The 17728-nt window shown below is 38.0% G+C and overlaps 1 protein-coding gene across 20 annotated transcripts in view; it reads left to right on the forward strand.

Annotated features, from left to right (window-relative positions):
* DMD (dystrophin) overlaps positions 1-17728 on the forward strand; it is a 1191992-nt gene that overhangs the window by 1062197 nt on the left and 112067 nt on the right. For all 20 annotated transcript variants that reach the window (XM_049835325.1, XM_049835324.1, XM_049835302.1 and 17 more), the window contains 2 exons: positions 3002-3080; positions 15471-15531. In XM_049835325.1, coding sequence (XP_049691282.1) covers positions 3002-3080; positions 15471-15531 — 140 coding nt within the window. The remainder of the gene's footprint in view (positions 1-3001; positions 3081-15470; positions 15532-17728) is intronic.

The raw sequence follows: 17728 nt of genomic DNA on the forward strand, positions 1-17728 counted from the left end.
GTGAGAATTTTTTTTCAAGAATCAAAAATCAGTTATGAAGACTCAAGGTGGATGTGATTCTCCTTTTCCAGGTAGTTAGAATGTAAACCACAAAGCCAAATCCAACTCTGATTTTATTGGATCAGAGACACATTCTTCTGTAACTTTAAGTAATCATTGTTTGCCCAGTGGGGTTTTTTATTGTTCACAATAACCCCATGTTCAAATTCTGTTATTTTATCATTTACATCTTAGTCTTGGTGAAGTTCATAGAGACTGACTGCAATAATTTTCCTTGCTCTACCATCAATAGTGAGTTCATCTTTTGGCACCTAAAAGGTAGTACGCTGGTACATCGCTAAGTGGTATTTCCTGGCAGCTGAATGGAGCAAATTTCTATGTTCTCAGGTGCTAGTTCCTGGAGAATACTCAAGATTTCCCAATGTTTTATTTATCTCTGTGTTGACAAAATCTACCTCTAGACAGAGGTATTTCCTGGCTCACATCCAACCTGTTCGGTTTGAAAATTTACCCTGAAGTGTGTAAGGTATTTTAGTTTGCTGGATGTGCATATATGGCTAAAAATCTCAGTTTGATAATTCTGTGCAGCTCAAAGCTCACCTGTATATTTTGAAGTGATTGAAATTTGGAGTGCTTGAAATTCTCAGTTTTAGCACAGTTAAAGAAGTTGTACGGGCTGTGAGCTGGCAGTGGTTACACATACCCAAGGATTCCCATACTCTGTTCTGAACACCAGCTGGCTGTTGTCATTCTTCTATATGAAACACTGCTCCCCGCTGTGTATTTGTAGAGCTCTCATTCTCTTTAGGGGTTCTGCATGCCAGAAAGTACTTTTTCCGTCCTAGCTGACTTGCTGAAAAGTAAGAACTAATATAAAGGAGGAGCCTTATGTTTCTTTACTAACCAAAAATGTCCTAATGACAAGATAGGTATGTTACGAGGCTTATTTTAAGAGGATTCCAAAGAGTATATATAATTCCATTAATACTTTTTCCCATATTTTTTTATTTGCGTGTGTTTGTTTTAAGTATGTTTAAGATTATCTTCCTAGTCTTCATTGAAGGCCATTTCTTGATTAAAAATAATATCACATTAGTTTATGCTTCTGTACTTAAGCTAACAATATTGCTGACCAGAAGCAGCCCTAGCATTATTTTCTATGCACTTACAGACTTCCCTACCTTATATCTAAGCTTTGAACTATATGCGAACTCAAGCCCAAAGCCAGTCCCTAGTATGAAGCATTGCTTAACAGAACATCTATCCATGCAATTCACTTTAGGCTTAAAATGTCCTTTACCCAACCACCTTCTACTCACAGTGTCGGAAGTTATCCAGAGTTCAGACTCTTCCTAGGCTTAGTTTTGTCTAGCTAAGCAATCGGCAAGATTAAGCAAAAAAAAAAAAAAAAAAAAAAGCACAGGTCATAGGACTGAGCCAGCATGTGCCTGCCTTAAACCTACCAGTAGAAATGTTGCTCTGTGAGCAATTCTGGATTCAAGAAAACAGTAGAAATGAGAACAGAGGCTACATGGTGATATGCTAGTAGCTGAGCTATGCGGGGAGGTGCTGGTCGGTGGGGACTAGCAAAAAATCATATTGATCGTATCTGTGTAGAGGAAGCCGGAAGGGAAAAGGTGGCATAGGAATGGAGGAAGCTGCAGGAGAAGCATCTGAAAAATGGCTTGAGGAAAGAAAGGAAGGGGAGCCTTTTGGGCATAGTGTCAGTTTTGAAATTGTAAGCAAAAAAAAATCACATCCTGATGTTAAATTTCTATTGTGTTTAGCAAAACAAGATTTTGGGGGCTAGGGGTTATTTGGCAAACACAGCCATATCAAAGAGCTAGTCAATTCTATCATTATTTTTTCCCTTTTAACTGAATCGTACCCAGTTACTATACAATTGTTCCTTCCTACCACCAACCAAAAAAATCCCTGGAAGTTTTAAAATGCAGCTTGCTTTTTACTTGTGCAACCTATTTGTTTCCTGGTTACATATATCACAATTAGGCCAATAAAAACAGACCAATGGCTTTTACCTTCTGCTTTGCCAGTGTTGATACAACACTTGCTCTTACAGGTAATATTTAAGATAAGTGAATCTGCTTCCTGTCAGTTATTTTACTTAATACATTTCTAAAATATTCTATCGTTACTTTCAAACATTTTTCCTTGCTTTACCTAATCCTATTTTTAGGCGTAACTCAGTGATGGTATGCTTTTAGCATATAGGCTATAAAGCTGCTGGTAGAAGTCATTCATACAGTATGGAATCTTATAGCAACCACCCCCTCTTGGCTGTTTGCTTGATATTTAACTCTACCGGGTTTTTCAAGGATAAAGATAAAACCAATCTTACAACTAGCATCTGTGTTTTCATGCAGTACACCCACCCAACAAAACTTTAGGAACAACATGTTCTTCAAAGGACTTTTCCAAGGAAAGGGTCGAGGAGGTAGGGATTGACTGATTAAAAGAACAGAAATGTTGGTACCAGCTGCTCTTTGGCTACCCTCATTTCAGCACTCGGTTAAAATACGGTTATCATGTCCCCATTAAAAACCAGTACTTGTCACATGCTGATTTATAATAGCATACTCTCAAAAAGTACTTCTGAGGTAGTTCTGTAAAAGTATTAACATAGAGGAATGTTTCTGACTTCAATATTGGTAAGCGACGGTCGTATTCTTTTCAGGTACATAAAGTCAAGCCAATTTGCTCTGTTTTTATTTATCAGCTTTTTCATTTTCAACTTGTTCTAGCATCAGTTAAAGTTGAGGGGGGCGGGGGGAACCACCAAAACCCAACCCCAAATCTTTTTTGACCTCCATTCTGTTGGATAAGACACATTAAATCTCACTTAAGCCCTGAGGGGTCACGATTGTTGCAGGAGTTTGTTTAATTTTAAACAGAATGTTCTCTAATGAAAAAAAAGTATCTAACTCTAATTGCTACTTGTTACTTGTTTAGAAGAGTAATTTTCTTTCTTCTCTCTTAACAGGTGGCCATTGATGAGCGCATCAGGCAACTGCATGAAGCTCACAGGGATTTTGGCCCTACTTCCCAGCATTTTCTTACCAGTGAGTAATTGCCCATTTTTCTTGCTCAGCTTGCATACATAGTTAATTGATATTTTTGTAGCCACGCGCCGGTTATTGTTGCTATGAGTTTCTATTTTAGACTGTATTATAATGTTGTTGGTTTTTGCTTTTTTTTTTTTTTTTTTCATTACTGGGAGCAGAACACTGTTAAGTAAGTTCATATAGTCCCGGGTAAAAGGAAAATATCTGCCAGTATCAAGTCTGTTTGTCAATACATCTGTCAATGCAAGGCTGGTCTTCGGTGTTTGAAGGTTCCCTTTTCGGACTAGAGAATTAAAATGATATTAAAAATTGTATAAGTTTCTGAAGATTGTAACCCAGAAAGGCTTAAAAAAAAAAAAAAGGTTTATCTGTTCAAAGAAATATTCAGCTCCAAAAAGGCGCAAAATAAGACCTGCAAGAAAAATACTTTGCAGGATTTGATCACTTAGCAGAGCCGTGAGAGGATCAAAACCGTAGCGGGAAAGATGGCAGTTAAGTAAACTTTTTACAACTCTGCATAAAATATAATTGCTAGTAATATTCCCACTCCACCTCTGCACACACTCTTTTATCAAGGATGTTTTGAAGTACACTGAAAGACAACTTGAAACACCTTCAAAGCTCCAAGGCAGTGACTAAAGTGAAGCTTCTTAAAGGCTGTGTCTTTTCTATTGTACTTCAATTAAGGAAAGTAAACAGTAAAACTTTATTTAAGAGATTATATCAGCAGAACAGAACATAGTCACAGGATAATGGTCTCCTATATGCAGAGGGACAAACTATCCAGACATCAGAAATAGATGTTGCTGTTACTGCCTAGCTACGTTCACAGTGGGGTAGAGGACAAACTTCTCTTCAGCTGATACTGCATTGTAATTTGAATCGGTTAACCATTTTTTCCACTGAAAATTTCAATGGGAAACTGAAAATTCTCGGTGGGGTGAACTGCAAATTCAAAACCGGAGTCAATGTTGTGCCATATAAGCATAATGCAGGCTCCCAATGATTCAGCCCTGCATCTTACTTATCAAATTATGATGCTGCGAAGAAACAAGCCCTATTTTTGTGATTTCTACTACTTTTTCAAAATCTCTTTAATGAACTCTTAATCACTGGGACTAATTAGTCAGCTCAATACATATAACTGCAAATCAGACTTGTTCAGATTGAATGTGTGAGAGTTGTTACGGGTATACGACATGACAGCAACATGCAAGCAGACGCCTGTTTTTCTTAAGACACACAGTGTGTTCCTGGTGAAAGAATGAACAGGAAGGGTAAATTAAGGCAGCCTGTATTGCAGTCTGGAAGAGACTAGAGTGACCTGAGCTACGTTATCACACTGAAGAGCACGTCATTGTTCTCAGTGCCGGTGCTGAGTGCAGCCAGGCAATTTGTGTGACAGTTGTGTCCTAGACCCATATTGCCTTATTTCTGATAAACTAGACCAATCTAAAAGTTGCTCAGCGTTATGATAGTCACTTCTTTGAGCCCACCCACCAATTAGTGAGATGCTGAGACACAATACACTATTCTTCTGTGTACTAACCACAGCCAGCAAGGAGTGGAAATGATTCAGGACGCTTCTCACCACTTGAGGATTGCTTTAGGGAAAGGAGCCAGGTGTTGACTTTGGAAATGTCCTTTTTTTTCTCAGTGATTCGGCTATGTGTATTTGTTCTGTCTCTCTTTCTTAGACGTGTACGCAAATACAAGTGCCAATACACATTCTTACCTAACTTTTGCATGCAGGTGTGCTTGAAGCACTGAAAATATCTATAGAATCCTTCCCAAGTATAAGTGTTCTGTCACTGAAAACTGCCAGTGCATCTATCTGTTCCATCTTTCATAAGCATCAAATTCCAAAAGCATCAAGTTCCTCGATGTCATGTACTACCTGAGGAAAATATCGTGCTTTTACGTGCTTTTTATGTACTGCTTCTGCTGCATCCCTACGCTGATAGAAGCACATCTATTGGAGAGGCAGCGCTGCAGGGGAGAGAGTGTCAGAGTATTTGCCGTCTAGCTCTAGTCTTGTTTCTGTATCTGTATTTTTGGGGATGAACAAGTCAAATATAAGGGCTGCCAAACAGAATTGGCCAGGTCAAATGAAGGTGAATTTAATGGCTTGTAAATGATCTTCCAGTGTATGGCAAAGAGAGTCCAAGTTGGACTAGCTGTGGCAACAAGAGTGAAAAGATGAATCGCGGTAGTTCTGCTCTCTGGTTTTATAAGATCAGCTCACAGAGCATTTTTATCTAAGGAGCTGAGATACACACAAGATCAATGCAAACTGTAATAAGTGAGGAAAATAAGCAATTTATTGGCTATTTCATACCTAATTTATATGCCAGTAATAATCAGTTCATCCTCTCAAACTCAACATCAACCTTCCCTCTACCATACATGTTTGCTCACCTTAATGTGTGTGGGTGATGATCTTCAGTCCTCAACTGTGCTCATATACTTACATGAAAAATTGTCCTTTTAGATTTGATCTACCTTTAAGTAGTTCTGCAAAAAGAGTGGTACTGTAATCAAGTTCACGTTAAATCAGTAACTGAATTACATTTCTTTCCTATTTGGATGAAATAAATACGAGCTGCTTATCTGCTGTAATGTTTTTTACGTGTTTGTTATTATTCTATATATAGAAATTACAGCATCATCTGTTTGTTTCTGCTTGGTTGGAACTGAGGCTGCATAGGGCTGTTGAAAAACTAGCACAAAAGTAATGGGGGAGTGAGGCAGGGACCTCGTATTTGTCATGCCCAGTGCAGGCAAGAAATCAAGTGGTTGTCCCTGTTTCTAAGCACTTGCAGCCTGTTCTGAGAGCTATTCTTACTGCTGTTTCTGAGAGAGATGGGAAGGAAGGTGCGAGCTAGAGAGAGAAGGAGTGAAAAAGGAAAAAAAAAAAAAAATCAACCACCAAGTCTCCTCCTTTATAGCATTTTTAATTTAGGGACAATTTTTCTCCATTGTCCTTTCATGCAGTTCAACCTTCCCTTTCCACTCTTCTAAATGACCAGGTGACTGTTTTTCTATATTGTGGCACAGGATAATTCGGACATCTCCTGGTTGCAAGTTAAAAAAGTAATGACAAAGGAGCTAGTACACACTTGTGTGCCTATAGCAAGGTTTGGGCTGCCCTCAAGTGTAAAGGACTCTCACCAAAACCGTCACCTTGCTTTTCTGCCAGTACAGGCACTTGCCTCCCTCCAGGCCTCCTACGTTTCTCTGCTGGGCTCTTTCACCTCAGCCCTTGATCTTCTGATCTGTCCTTCATGCTCCCCCAAATTCATTTCACTCTGCCAGTCTCCACAGAATCCCAGCTCCTCCTCAGTTTATTCTTTGCCAAGGACGGAGACTCCCAGCATTCGCAGCAATAGTTGTTAAGATACAGCTGATAAATGTATTAATGTGCAAGACATTATATTGTGAATCCACACAGTGAGTTTGTTGGTTGTGAAGGTTTTGCTGCTTAATTTGAATGATCTCAATGAGGGTGTTAAAAAAAAAAACAAATAAATAAATCCCCTTTCTATTAAAGAGACATTGGTAAATATTTAGCAAAGTAATTAAAAAAAATCTGTGATCCTTTCATGGATCATGGTGCTTAATTTGGAAACTATATACAGTAACTGAAGTGTGAAAAAGAGTACCTGCAAATTTCAAACATAATGCCAGCTCCAGGATTTTCAGTGACTCCTCTGGAATAATTTTACTTTTCCGATTTCTCTATTTTATTTTGTGATGCTGTGTCTTACAATGAACAGGATTCACTGTCTATTTTTGGAGGACCCATCTGTATTTGTCACAACAGTTAGTACTTCTTTTTTTTTGAGATGCAATAAATGAGAGGTACGATTGATGTCAGATTGTTTTTAATATCATTTGCTGTGCTAGCCAGCCTCCCATCAATCCTATTTTTAATGTGATAGCTCATTCATGTGCATTACTTGTAATACCTTCTATTTTTCAGCAATCACATCTTTAAAAGCATAAGCAAACCTTGTAATTTACTGTCCAGCTCCAGTATGAGCCATCTGTTTGCATGTATAGCATGTCGATGAAGTGACTGCACAAAAGTAGTGCTCAGATATAACTGGCAATTACTTACGAGCGCGACTGGGAGATCCAGGTGCCGCTTGTGATTCCTAAGCTCAGAGAACACGGACTTTCATCAAGGTGAAGAAGCTGGAAATAGGAGGAACGGAAAGAACATTTAGGTTTGCAAGGCCAAAAGGCTGATTTATATCTAGCTGACATCTTGTGATTTGTATTTCCCAGGCTACAAGCTTCTGCTACCTGGATACATCAGACCCAGACTTTTAAATCTGTATGCCTAAATATGTGCTAGGAACTATATTTTAACTGGACATACCTAACTATGCCTTTAAGCTTTGGACTTCCAAGCAGGAACAGCATTGAATTCAACATGAAATGAGGTAGCTGTAGAGCTTTCATTCAGAAACAGAAAGGTTACGAATGCTGGAGCCAACAGTTTGTATTGCAAGCTAGCCATCAGAGGGCATCTGCTGCATCTTATGTCAGACAATTGTTGCTTAAAAATAAAAAATATGATCGTAGGAGTGGGCTATGCAGCCTAGGTCTCTCCTTCTCAGGATAAGCTCAGAGCTGTTAAGGTTCAGATCTGGGTTTTTTACTTTCTCTGCCTTCACGTTTCCCTGCAGTTATTTAGGCCGCTCTCCTCAGAAACTGGAGATGTGGGTCTGAATTCCTTCAAGTTGGGAGAGAAGTCAAGTAGTCACGTTTCCCACCTTCTGGCTGAGTGCTGATTATTATGCAAAGTGAATATTAGTGAAGCTTTTTCTTGCCCAGGCAGACATCTTGAAAAGAGCAAGTCCTGCTAATTAAAACATCTGACTCCAAAAATGACAGGGCTCTAGGAGCCTTAAGACACTTTACCCATCCACCTGATAGCTCTTAGCACTGGAATATAATCTACACCTTTCTCTTTTATTTCTCGCTGCATACATTGTATTATATTGTCTTCCAGACATCATTGTGATGTGCAGACATTGAAGAGCGTGTCCAATCATCTGTGTCTTTTGGATAGGTGATTTAATATTTTTAGATATCACATTGAATGCTTTGAATAGAAAATATTCCCAGATAGTAATATAAAGATAGAGGGTAAGTGGTCACAAAAGAATAAGCCTAACTCTGAGAACTCTCTGGAAGCAAAAGGATTTTATTATTGCATTTAAATATGGGGATATTAGCTAGAGGAGCCTGATTGCTAGAAAACTTTTTTCTACTTTCGTATAAATGCAAAATGACTGCCTGTGCTTCTGAAAAAGGAAAAAAAGAAAACTATTAAAGTACCAACCAAAACAAGTTCACAGGTCTTGCCGTTGTTATCATGGGGAATTTGTAGCAGCACTGGGCACCAATTCAACCTCAAGACCTGTGTGATGGGTAAATCGGGTTTAAAGTTAGGGGAAATTGTCTTCGGTCCATTTCTTCTTGTTTAGAGTATCATGACCATAGCTAAAACTTCTGGAAGAGCTAGCCTTTGCCTGACTGCTAAAGGGTTTTAAGAGAAATATCACATTGGCATATTTTGAGAGAATCTCTTTATTCTTACTTTTGGAATAAAATGAGTAGAATAATTTTTACAGTGAAAGTATGTCATCAGGTCATATGATCGCCACTCCTCCTCTTGTGGGCTTTAATTTTTTCATTACATTTTCTTCTCAGGAAAACCACAGAGAATCTCTCTATAAAACTTACAATATCCGATTCACAATGAAACAGAATTTATGGAAACCCAGCCTTATACCTATGTTTTCCTCTTTCCTGCACGTCTGTGACCCTTTCCACTATGATACATTGGGGTACAAATTTCTGAACAAAATGATTAAGTCAGTTTTCAGATGATGATGTTCTCCCCCTCTCTTCACCTGGAAGCAGACAATTTTTCCTTGTAATTAATATCTTGTGTTTATGAAAAAAGGCTTCCAATAAAAAATATCTTAGAATGGTACTTAAAAAATAATTCATGCTAAACCCCTCTCTTGTGTTCTTGGTTTTCATTTGTCATCAATTTGACAATGCTGTATAGTATTTATTTTAAAGCAGGGGTTTGAGCAGGGGAAGAATGGTCAGGAAAATTGCTGTTGTCTTTTTGTATTTTTTTATAGCAGCCTATCCTTGGTTGGTAGATAATTCTATATTCTGCAATGCTAAATAATTTGCAAGTAATCAAATATTATTTTTTTACCCTTAAGGAGTATAAGACTCAAAAGATAGGTTATTGCCTATTATACTTTTGTCCACTGTCTGAATTGGTAAGTTGCCAAGACAGAATCTTCCCCCCAGTATTTTATAATCTTTTTGTAGTAATGTTGGATCTGGGAAGCCTAAACGAAAACTACTTCATTTTTCTTGTTGTCCTGAGATGTACGCTGTGTTTAGTTTAGGACATTCCTTTTCCTCAAACTCCAGGGCTATGGTACATTAGGCATATTCTAGATACATATATTAGAATTTTTCTGTTATGTTTTGCTGTGTGAGACATGGAATATTTAGCAAAGACTTATTTTTCTATTTATCCAATTCCATTTGCAGAAAAATCACCAGCAATTTGATTAGGTCATTCTGTGACCTCATTTGATGAGGCAGTTTTAGAGACTTTATTTTTAAGAGCATAAGAGTGCAACACAGGTTAGCAACGTGAAGTACCTGTAACTTGGGATATGTGGATCAATACAGATTATAGCACTTTGCTGTATTAATAAACAGGTAGATGCTTGGGTTTTTGCCATCTTACAGTAGTGTGACATTTAGGAAAATGAGCATTAGATGGATTTTGTATTTTGTGTTACAAGTGGCATTTGGAAACTTCTGGAAACAGCGTTCATGATTAAAGGCATGCATTATTTAGGTCATATCATATAACGTTGACCCTAGGCTGCAGGTGAGAAATCTTAAATTGGCCGTAAAGATTCCAGCAGGAAACGCAGGGTGGCAAGTTCTCCTTTTTTATAACTCTTGTACAATGACCGTTGTTGTAATTAGCCCTGATCACGTGCTGAACTTTTTCATGACTAATATAATCCGTTCTTCAAACTTGTTAGAAGTCTTCTGAAAATGTATATGCAGTAAATGTCTGCACGTGTGCTACAGCGACAGATGGTCCCGCTCGCGTTGCAGGGAAGCAGTGAGTCTTTGCTTAGGTTTAAGAACAGCAGAACCCAAGCTGAGAAGAAGCTCTCTCCATCTCTGAAATGCACGTGTGCAGCACCACGAGCTGGGGCTTGGAGTCGAATAGACCCCATGCTGTGTAGTCCTTATGAAAGACAGGTTTTGATTGAGGCTTCTGCCTTGTAACTTCTAAATTGTGGAGCTGATATATTCTGGCATCAGTTTCTCAACTACACGGTGCAACATTGGACCTCAGCGCTACACAGCGTGATCTGATTGTTCTTCGCTCTCACCTCGTACAATAATAAGTGCACATAATTCGGAAATCAAATTCTCTATAAATTGGGGGGGTGGGGAGAATTGTATTTTACAAATGTATTCTGACATTTGTTGCAAAGGATCTCAAAGAACTCATAGGCTATGCAAACAATTCTATTGTGTCACTGTTGAGCAGGCATATGTATTGGAGACGGCATCCTGCCAGCGTATATCACGAACTGATTATGGAGGGGAAACGTTGCTTTAGCATATTCTCTCAGAAGAGAAGCATAAGCTCCTTATAGTCTGGAGAGCAGTAGTTTCTCATTTATGATGGTCTCATTTGAAAATAATTGGAATAGTACTCAACGCATCTTCTTTGAAAGGTTAAGGTACCTTACACAGGTGTGGACTTCCGATTCTCGGGGAATCGGAGTCTTTCCAGACGCAAAGATTGACTCATCATTTTGTCCTCCCTGCCTGCCTTTATCTGAAGTCACCAACACCATACCTGGCTGCAGTGAAAGTAATTGGTATGAAAACAAGCTTTATGTGAATGAAGAAACTCTTCGCTCTATGTTTGCATAAAGATATTAATGATGATAATGCTAGGTAGAGCAATGTAAGTCACGCAGGTAGAGTTCCCAGGCTGAATCGGTGAATTATTAGCATTATTAAAATGTGGACCTAATTAAGCACCTTGCTGAGTTACAGCTACTGTGGCCACCAAGCAGGTAGTGCACTGTCTTGATCGTGAACACAAAAATGAGCTCAGCTTTAACTATCATGATGCTGAAATGCATATGTAATAAATATAATGAGTTTCTAAAAAAAAAAAAAAATTGAGACGATGTACGTAATGGTGCATAGGCACTAGGTAGTGTTAATTTGCAGTTTCTGTTCTAAACCTGTTTCCCAATACTTTAACCCCTAGTGACAAATAGGAGTCAAAATATTTTCTTTGTATTAAAAAACTGAAAGTGTATACTCATGCCATGAGATAGTGACTAGATGTGTGTGCTGACTGTGTAAATAAGGACCACTGAGAGTAACTTTTAAATGTGGACGTACTAAATTTACTCTTTGAATAGCTGGAGGAGAAACAGTTTACTATTAGTAAACATACATGTATTTTTCAGTATGTTTGTAGTGCTAAAGTGAAATATTTATCAGAGTATTTTTTGTAATATCACCATAGATAAAATTACACTATTGTCCTATTTAATATTTCATTCAGATCCCGCATAGGTTAAAATACTGCTGAAGTTCAGAGAGCCAGCATGCTGCCGTTTCATTATACATTCTGCAAACAAATAAGGATGTAGGCTTACCGTCAAGAACCATGTTCACTCAAGTTGAATAGGCAAAGCAAGTCTCAGATGTTAGCACACCAGCAGAAAGAAATGAAACTCCCAAATTAGGTAACCATTAAAATGTATATCAATGCAAATAAAGCATAGAGAAATTTAAATTCACTCTTAAAATGCCCCATATTTTGTTGCAGTATTTAATTTCAGCCAACAGCATTGCAAGTAGCTGGGTGTATGGTAATGAGGTCTTACGCTCTGCAAGGTAGAACAATAAAACACTTTTGAATTACGCTTAGCAAACAGGAAAACGTCTGCTTCTTGAGTGCTGTAGCACACAGGGATACTAGAGTGTCATATAAAAAAAAAAAGTCTTTGCTAGCAAGAGTTTTAGATGGACTACTAAAATGGTCTTAACCAGGAATTAAATATATATGTCCATTACCTGCACTAGCTTTGTAATGGGCAGTAAACTTGCACTGGTAACCAGAGATAAGAAACAGCTGCTCTCAGCTTCTGGGCTTCTGCCAAAAATGAAATGATTATTCTCTTAGCATAGCTATAAAAAGTACCATGTATTTTGTCAACTCAAATTTATGCAAGGCTAGAATCATCCAGGAAACCAAAAGTGTATTATAGACAGCTTCACAGCAATCTCTTGAAGGAACACTAAATCCAATTATGCAGAACATCACAGAATTGTTTGTTATTCCTAAAGCACTTAGTTCTCATGAAAGCAAAGTATTTGTTCCTCTTCTTCTAATGTATCAAGAACACTATCGTCTGTAAGATTCTGCGATAATAAGTTATGACTGCACAGCTTTTACCCAGATTAATTCAAAAGCAACAGAAGAAATACACCTTCCCAAAAATACACAGCAATCTATTCTGTCCTTTATGTATTGAATTAAAAACACATCTTGAAGTGGAAAACTGTAGCTTGGTGGTGTTCCCATTGGGAATATTAATGATTATTTGGGAGAGAAATACTAAGAGAGTCAATTTTTAGTTAATACTGAAGGGTATTTTATTTTCAAAAATTATAATTTAGTATAATCCTATTTGAATTAGTCCTCAGATAATTCCCATGGGTAAGAAACCTTATCATTGTCACTGAGTAGGAATTTTAAAATGATTTGAGGGACCGCATATTAACACACAGGTTAGTATTACTGAATAAAAACATACAAAGAAACCACCAAGTAATTGATAGTGTAAAATGAAATTGTGATCTATGTCTAACTCCTTGGCTTCAGTTTCTGACCCCCTTTCAGACGATAGAGAATATTGGATCAGTCATCAAAATTACATTTACAGCAGTTTATGTTCTGGCCAGTAGAAAGAATAATTAAGCGTCATGGTTAAGAGTTTCCTGTGAACCTAAAAATAGGGTTAAAAGTAGGACACGTTCCCTTATTTTAAGGTACTTAAACATCAAAACAGTACGTGATATTCTATTTTTAATACTTCTTGCATTCCTATAAATTATGTAACAGATTGTATCTTTACATCATTTGAGACTGGAGCAGTACACAGAAACTGAGAAGCTGCGTGCATCTTAGAGCTGCAGCGCGCGCGCGCGCGCTACCGAAAAAAGCAGCTTAATGAACGGCAGCCTTAGCCTTCAGCCCTTCAGCTGTGCGGTCTACGAACATCAAATAAAATGGCAGTCCCTGTCCCAAGAAAGAGTATTTGATCATATTTAACTTCTGTGGATGCGTGAGTGTTTGTATTTGAAAATGCACACAGTTCTGTGCTCTTGTGCATGTGGGTTGTGCTACAGGCTTCAGTGGCAGTGTAGCTATTTTTCCGTGAGATCTAACGCTGTAATTCAAATTCTGTGCTTCTTGCACACTTTGAGAGTTACCTGTTTTCACGGTTCAGACCTTTGAAATAAAATTTCACCTGTCTTTAAAGACTGCAAAACCGTGTAAGTAATAGGAAAGCAATACGCTCAGCTTAGCTACAGATGGTTAGCTGGGGGTTGAAGACAACCGCAGGACCTACAGAGATGCCGTGATAGGCTTTTCCGAAGTCCTTGGCCACCAGCAATCTAAAACAGGATTATCACATTCATATTTCTTCTGAACGTATTCCTTCCTTTCCCTAGCTTCTCAGCATTGTCTATAACGTATGTGAAACCCACTGTCCCACTCCCCAGCCTGTACCCCGTTCCCGGTTGCTTTTCCTTCTCCTTTTCAGACCATCTGGAATGGCTCCAGCTTCCTCCACGGCCACTCTCTGATTTCTCTCTCCTCTGTGCCGTCCCTAGCCTCCTTCCAGCCCTTCTTCACAACTCATGTGCACGCGACTCTAACAAAACAGCAAGACTTCCCTATAAAGCCATTTTTATAAGCATGTTTCATCTCTTTCCTCCAACTCTTGTCCGCGTTCCAGTCCGTGGGCGAGAGAGGTGCAATATATTTCATTCTGCAGACTGACTTCTGGGAATCTGGTTAACAATTCTGGTACAAAATAAACAAAATGTGTATATTGGTCATTTTTATTTGTATGGATTGCATTTGTTGACTTTGTTAAAGCACCTGCACCTTGGGAGTGGCATTTTTAAAGTATCTATTTGGAACAAGAGAGGGAAAGAACATACTGGGAGCCAAATGATCAAGGAGCCAATTACTAGTTGGTTTGGTAACAATTATTTTCCTTTGTGAACAGCAGGGGTCACTAAAAAGAAAGGTTACACCAGGTGAAGCAAACAGGCTTTGTTTTCCCCCCACTGGATTACTTTTCATATATTTTCTTTTTAATCACTATATTAAAAAAGAAAATTCTTGGTCCTACTGGTTTTGACAGATAATAAATTCTTTAAAAAATTACCTTTCTGATTATAGCCTAAACTATAAGTTATTTCTGCCTCTAATAAAATATCATTTACAATTGTTTTGCCAACAATGAGTTTTATAAAAGACTTTGTTACAAAATATTTTCACTATATTGTAACTTGATGTTGGTATTTAACACTGTGATAGCCAAGAGTGAGTAATATCCTTTCGTCTCTATTTCTTGTGATCACGCTGTCATTTTCTCCAGCATTTGCTGTTATTGGTAGTCAGTAAGATACAATTAGTAATGTGGAGACATAAAAACAAAACTGTTTTCCATTTAGAGCAAGTAAACAAGAGAATAACCAAAATATGTAGATGGACTCTCAGTGTAACTTCACTCAACGTAAAATGTAAACAAGCACGTAATTCTGTTCCTAGAAGGATGGAAAGCGCTGACCACACAAGGAAGGAAATTGAAGAAAACCCAGTTAAACATGTTAGCAGGAGGAACCCTGTGAAAGGACACGTCAGGAAGATAGGCTACTTGCTCTGCTTCATAACTGTTCTGGAAGCTTAGTAGTCAAGGAGGTTTTTTTTGTATTTATCTTTGCAGCTGAATGAGTTCAATTTCTCTCAGATTAGGACAGAAATTTCAGAACAGCAGGTTAATCCTTCCTGCCTTCACGGGCAACTGAGCAAACAGACCTGTATCAGCATGGCCGAGTGTAAAATTGTAATTCTAGAGATTAACGTTGTCTTTCCTGTTTGCTTTGAACTTGACCTCCATGTTTCTCTTCTAGGTATGTTTGTATGTATGACTGTATGTGTGCAGTTATTTATTTATTTGTTTGTTTGTTTGTTGTTAACAGCTTCTGTCCAAGGCCCCTGGGAGAGGGCAATCTCACCAAACAAAGTGCCGTATTATATCAAGTGAGTATAAATAGTAATTCATTCCAGCTATTTAAATTTGTCATTTAAGAGGATAGTTAGTAATTTTCTTAGATGACCGCGAACCGTTCCTATGGTGTCTAAATGGGAAGAACAAAAAGGAGTGAAGTATGCACTAAATTCCACAGAGGTGTGCTTGTTATTTAAAAACACAGTAGGATGCACTGATTTGTAAGTTGTTTGGGTTTATGCTACCGTAAATCATCTGCGAACTAAGTAAAGCTTTGGGGTATCTGGATTTTAGTTGATTTTGTACCATTGCCCACTAAGAGTACGTATGGCAGGTTTTGCAAAACCAAAAAAAACCATTCCAAATTGCAGTTGTGAATGTGATGCACTGTTTTTTTAAACTAGCAATGCACATACTTTATACTATGAATTCCTTTAGGGACAGTACTTGGTAAAGTCTGTAGCTGAGGAATGACAAGGGACAAATTTGTCCCTATGGACTATTCTTTTTGAGTTTAGTTCCCAAATTAATCTAGTTCGCTTTGAGATGTGTATGCATAACAGATGAGAAGAAAATTTTAAAAATCAACAATTTGGAAACACCTTCTTCTAGTGCTCTAAACAGAGCCACTACACGGTAAATAAGAAAGAAGTTTTAATACATCTTTTTATCTCTTTTTATCTCTTTATTATCTGTAACATGTGCCATGAACTACATATACATAAGTTCTGAAGGAAACCGGTGATGCAATACCTGTGATAAAGACTAGTGCAAGCAACGGATACACGGGTGTTGTTTAATACACACATTCACATGTTCCTCCTTATATTCCAAAAAAACTTTGCAAACTGAACTAGTGTCACTGAAGCCATCTGGTCGCAGATGGCTCTTGCAGCGGCACTTCAGTTACAACTTTCACAAGGTGAACTGCTACAGCGGCTTCAGAACAAGCGCTTGTGTTACACGTGAAGAAAACTGAGTCTGTAGTGCAATTCAGTGGTATGGCTACACCTGGCTAAGTTGCTTTTCTGTGGAATTAAATCTGTAAGTTTTCTGATGTTTGTATTTGGCTATGAAAAATGAAACACTCAGAAGGAAGCTGGAAAGCTCGATCAAGGAGGAGGGGCGTCTACAGGAGACAAATGCTGGAAAGCAAGTCAATGCTCTGGCGTGTAGGAGTCGGTTTATGGCACAGCTATGAATGAAGGAAAAGATCCTCCTTTTCTCTTTCCCATGGCATGACTCGCCGTTACGGGGAGAGGTGCCTTGGCAATTCTTAGCGTAGGCGCAAGACACATTTCAGGCTGTGCTTCCCACCCCTCTCTGTGCTACTCGCGTCCAGCAGCCGTGGGAAACTGTTGACTATTTGTGCTAAAACAGTTAGTGGTGCTCTTCCTTATTCCTTACTAGATTTCAGATTTCTGTTCTAGGCCATTTACAAATTCAAAGGAATACATTTGATTTATTTTGTTCACTTTAGAAAATATCTTAATAGCCATAAAGGGTTGTAGCATTACTCATTTAATTAAAGTTTAAATTCAGCCACAACTTTTCTAGAAAAACTTGCTGTCCTTGAGATGTAAAACAAACCGGTCAAGTTTTAATGAGTCTTAGTGAGCTGTTACATCTATTCCCTTCTCCAGCTGTACTCAGTCATTTTTCTTTTCATTCATTCTCATCCTTCATATTTCATATTTACACACAACTAAATTGTTTTCTGTATGATTTTGGCTTTTTAACTTAGCTTATTCGTTCTTTAATCTTTGATGTATTACTTTTCAATCAGTTCTTAATTCTCTAAAAGACCTTTCATGAAGACTAGGCAGCTACAGGTAGCATTCTCTTCATGTTTACATAATTTTCTTTCTGTCATCGGTGTAGAATATTGGTGCTAGCCCCCTTCGTTAACCAGATTTGCTACACGGTTTAACGTTTTTCATTTTTTCTGTTTTTTCCTTGGTGCTTAACTGGTTTATCTCATCATTTTCACATTTGCAATGACATAGCATTTGATAAATCCATAAATCAGGCACTACTTAGTGCTAAATCTTCAGCAGCGATGTTTACTTACTGCTAGGTATCTTCAAGCCCTGTGATTTTCCTGGTTAAAATTTCCTTTTTATACAGTTGATTAATCTGTAGCAACTAGCTGCCTCTAAAGCTATCACTTCAATAATTCTTTCTTGAGATTATTCACGCCAGCATATTTTTTTTTTCACATTGTATTGG

Source organism: Accipiter gentilis, chromosome 32, assembly GCF_929443795.1.
Source record: "Accipiter gentilis chromosome 32, bAccGen1.1, whole genome shotgun sequence".
Taxonomy (NCBI): domain Eukaryota; kingdom Metazoa; phylum Chordata; class Aves; order Accipitriformes; family Accipitridae; genus Astur; species Astur gentilis.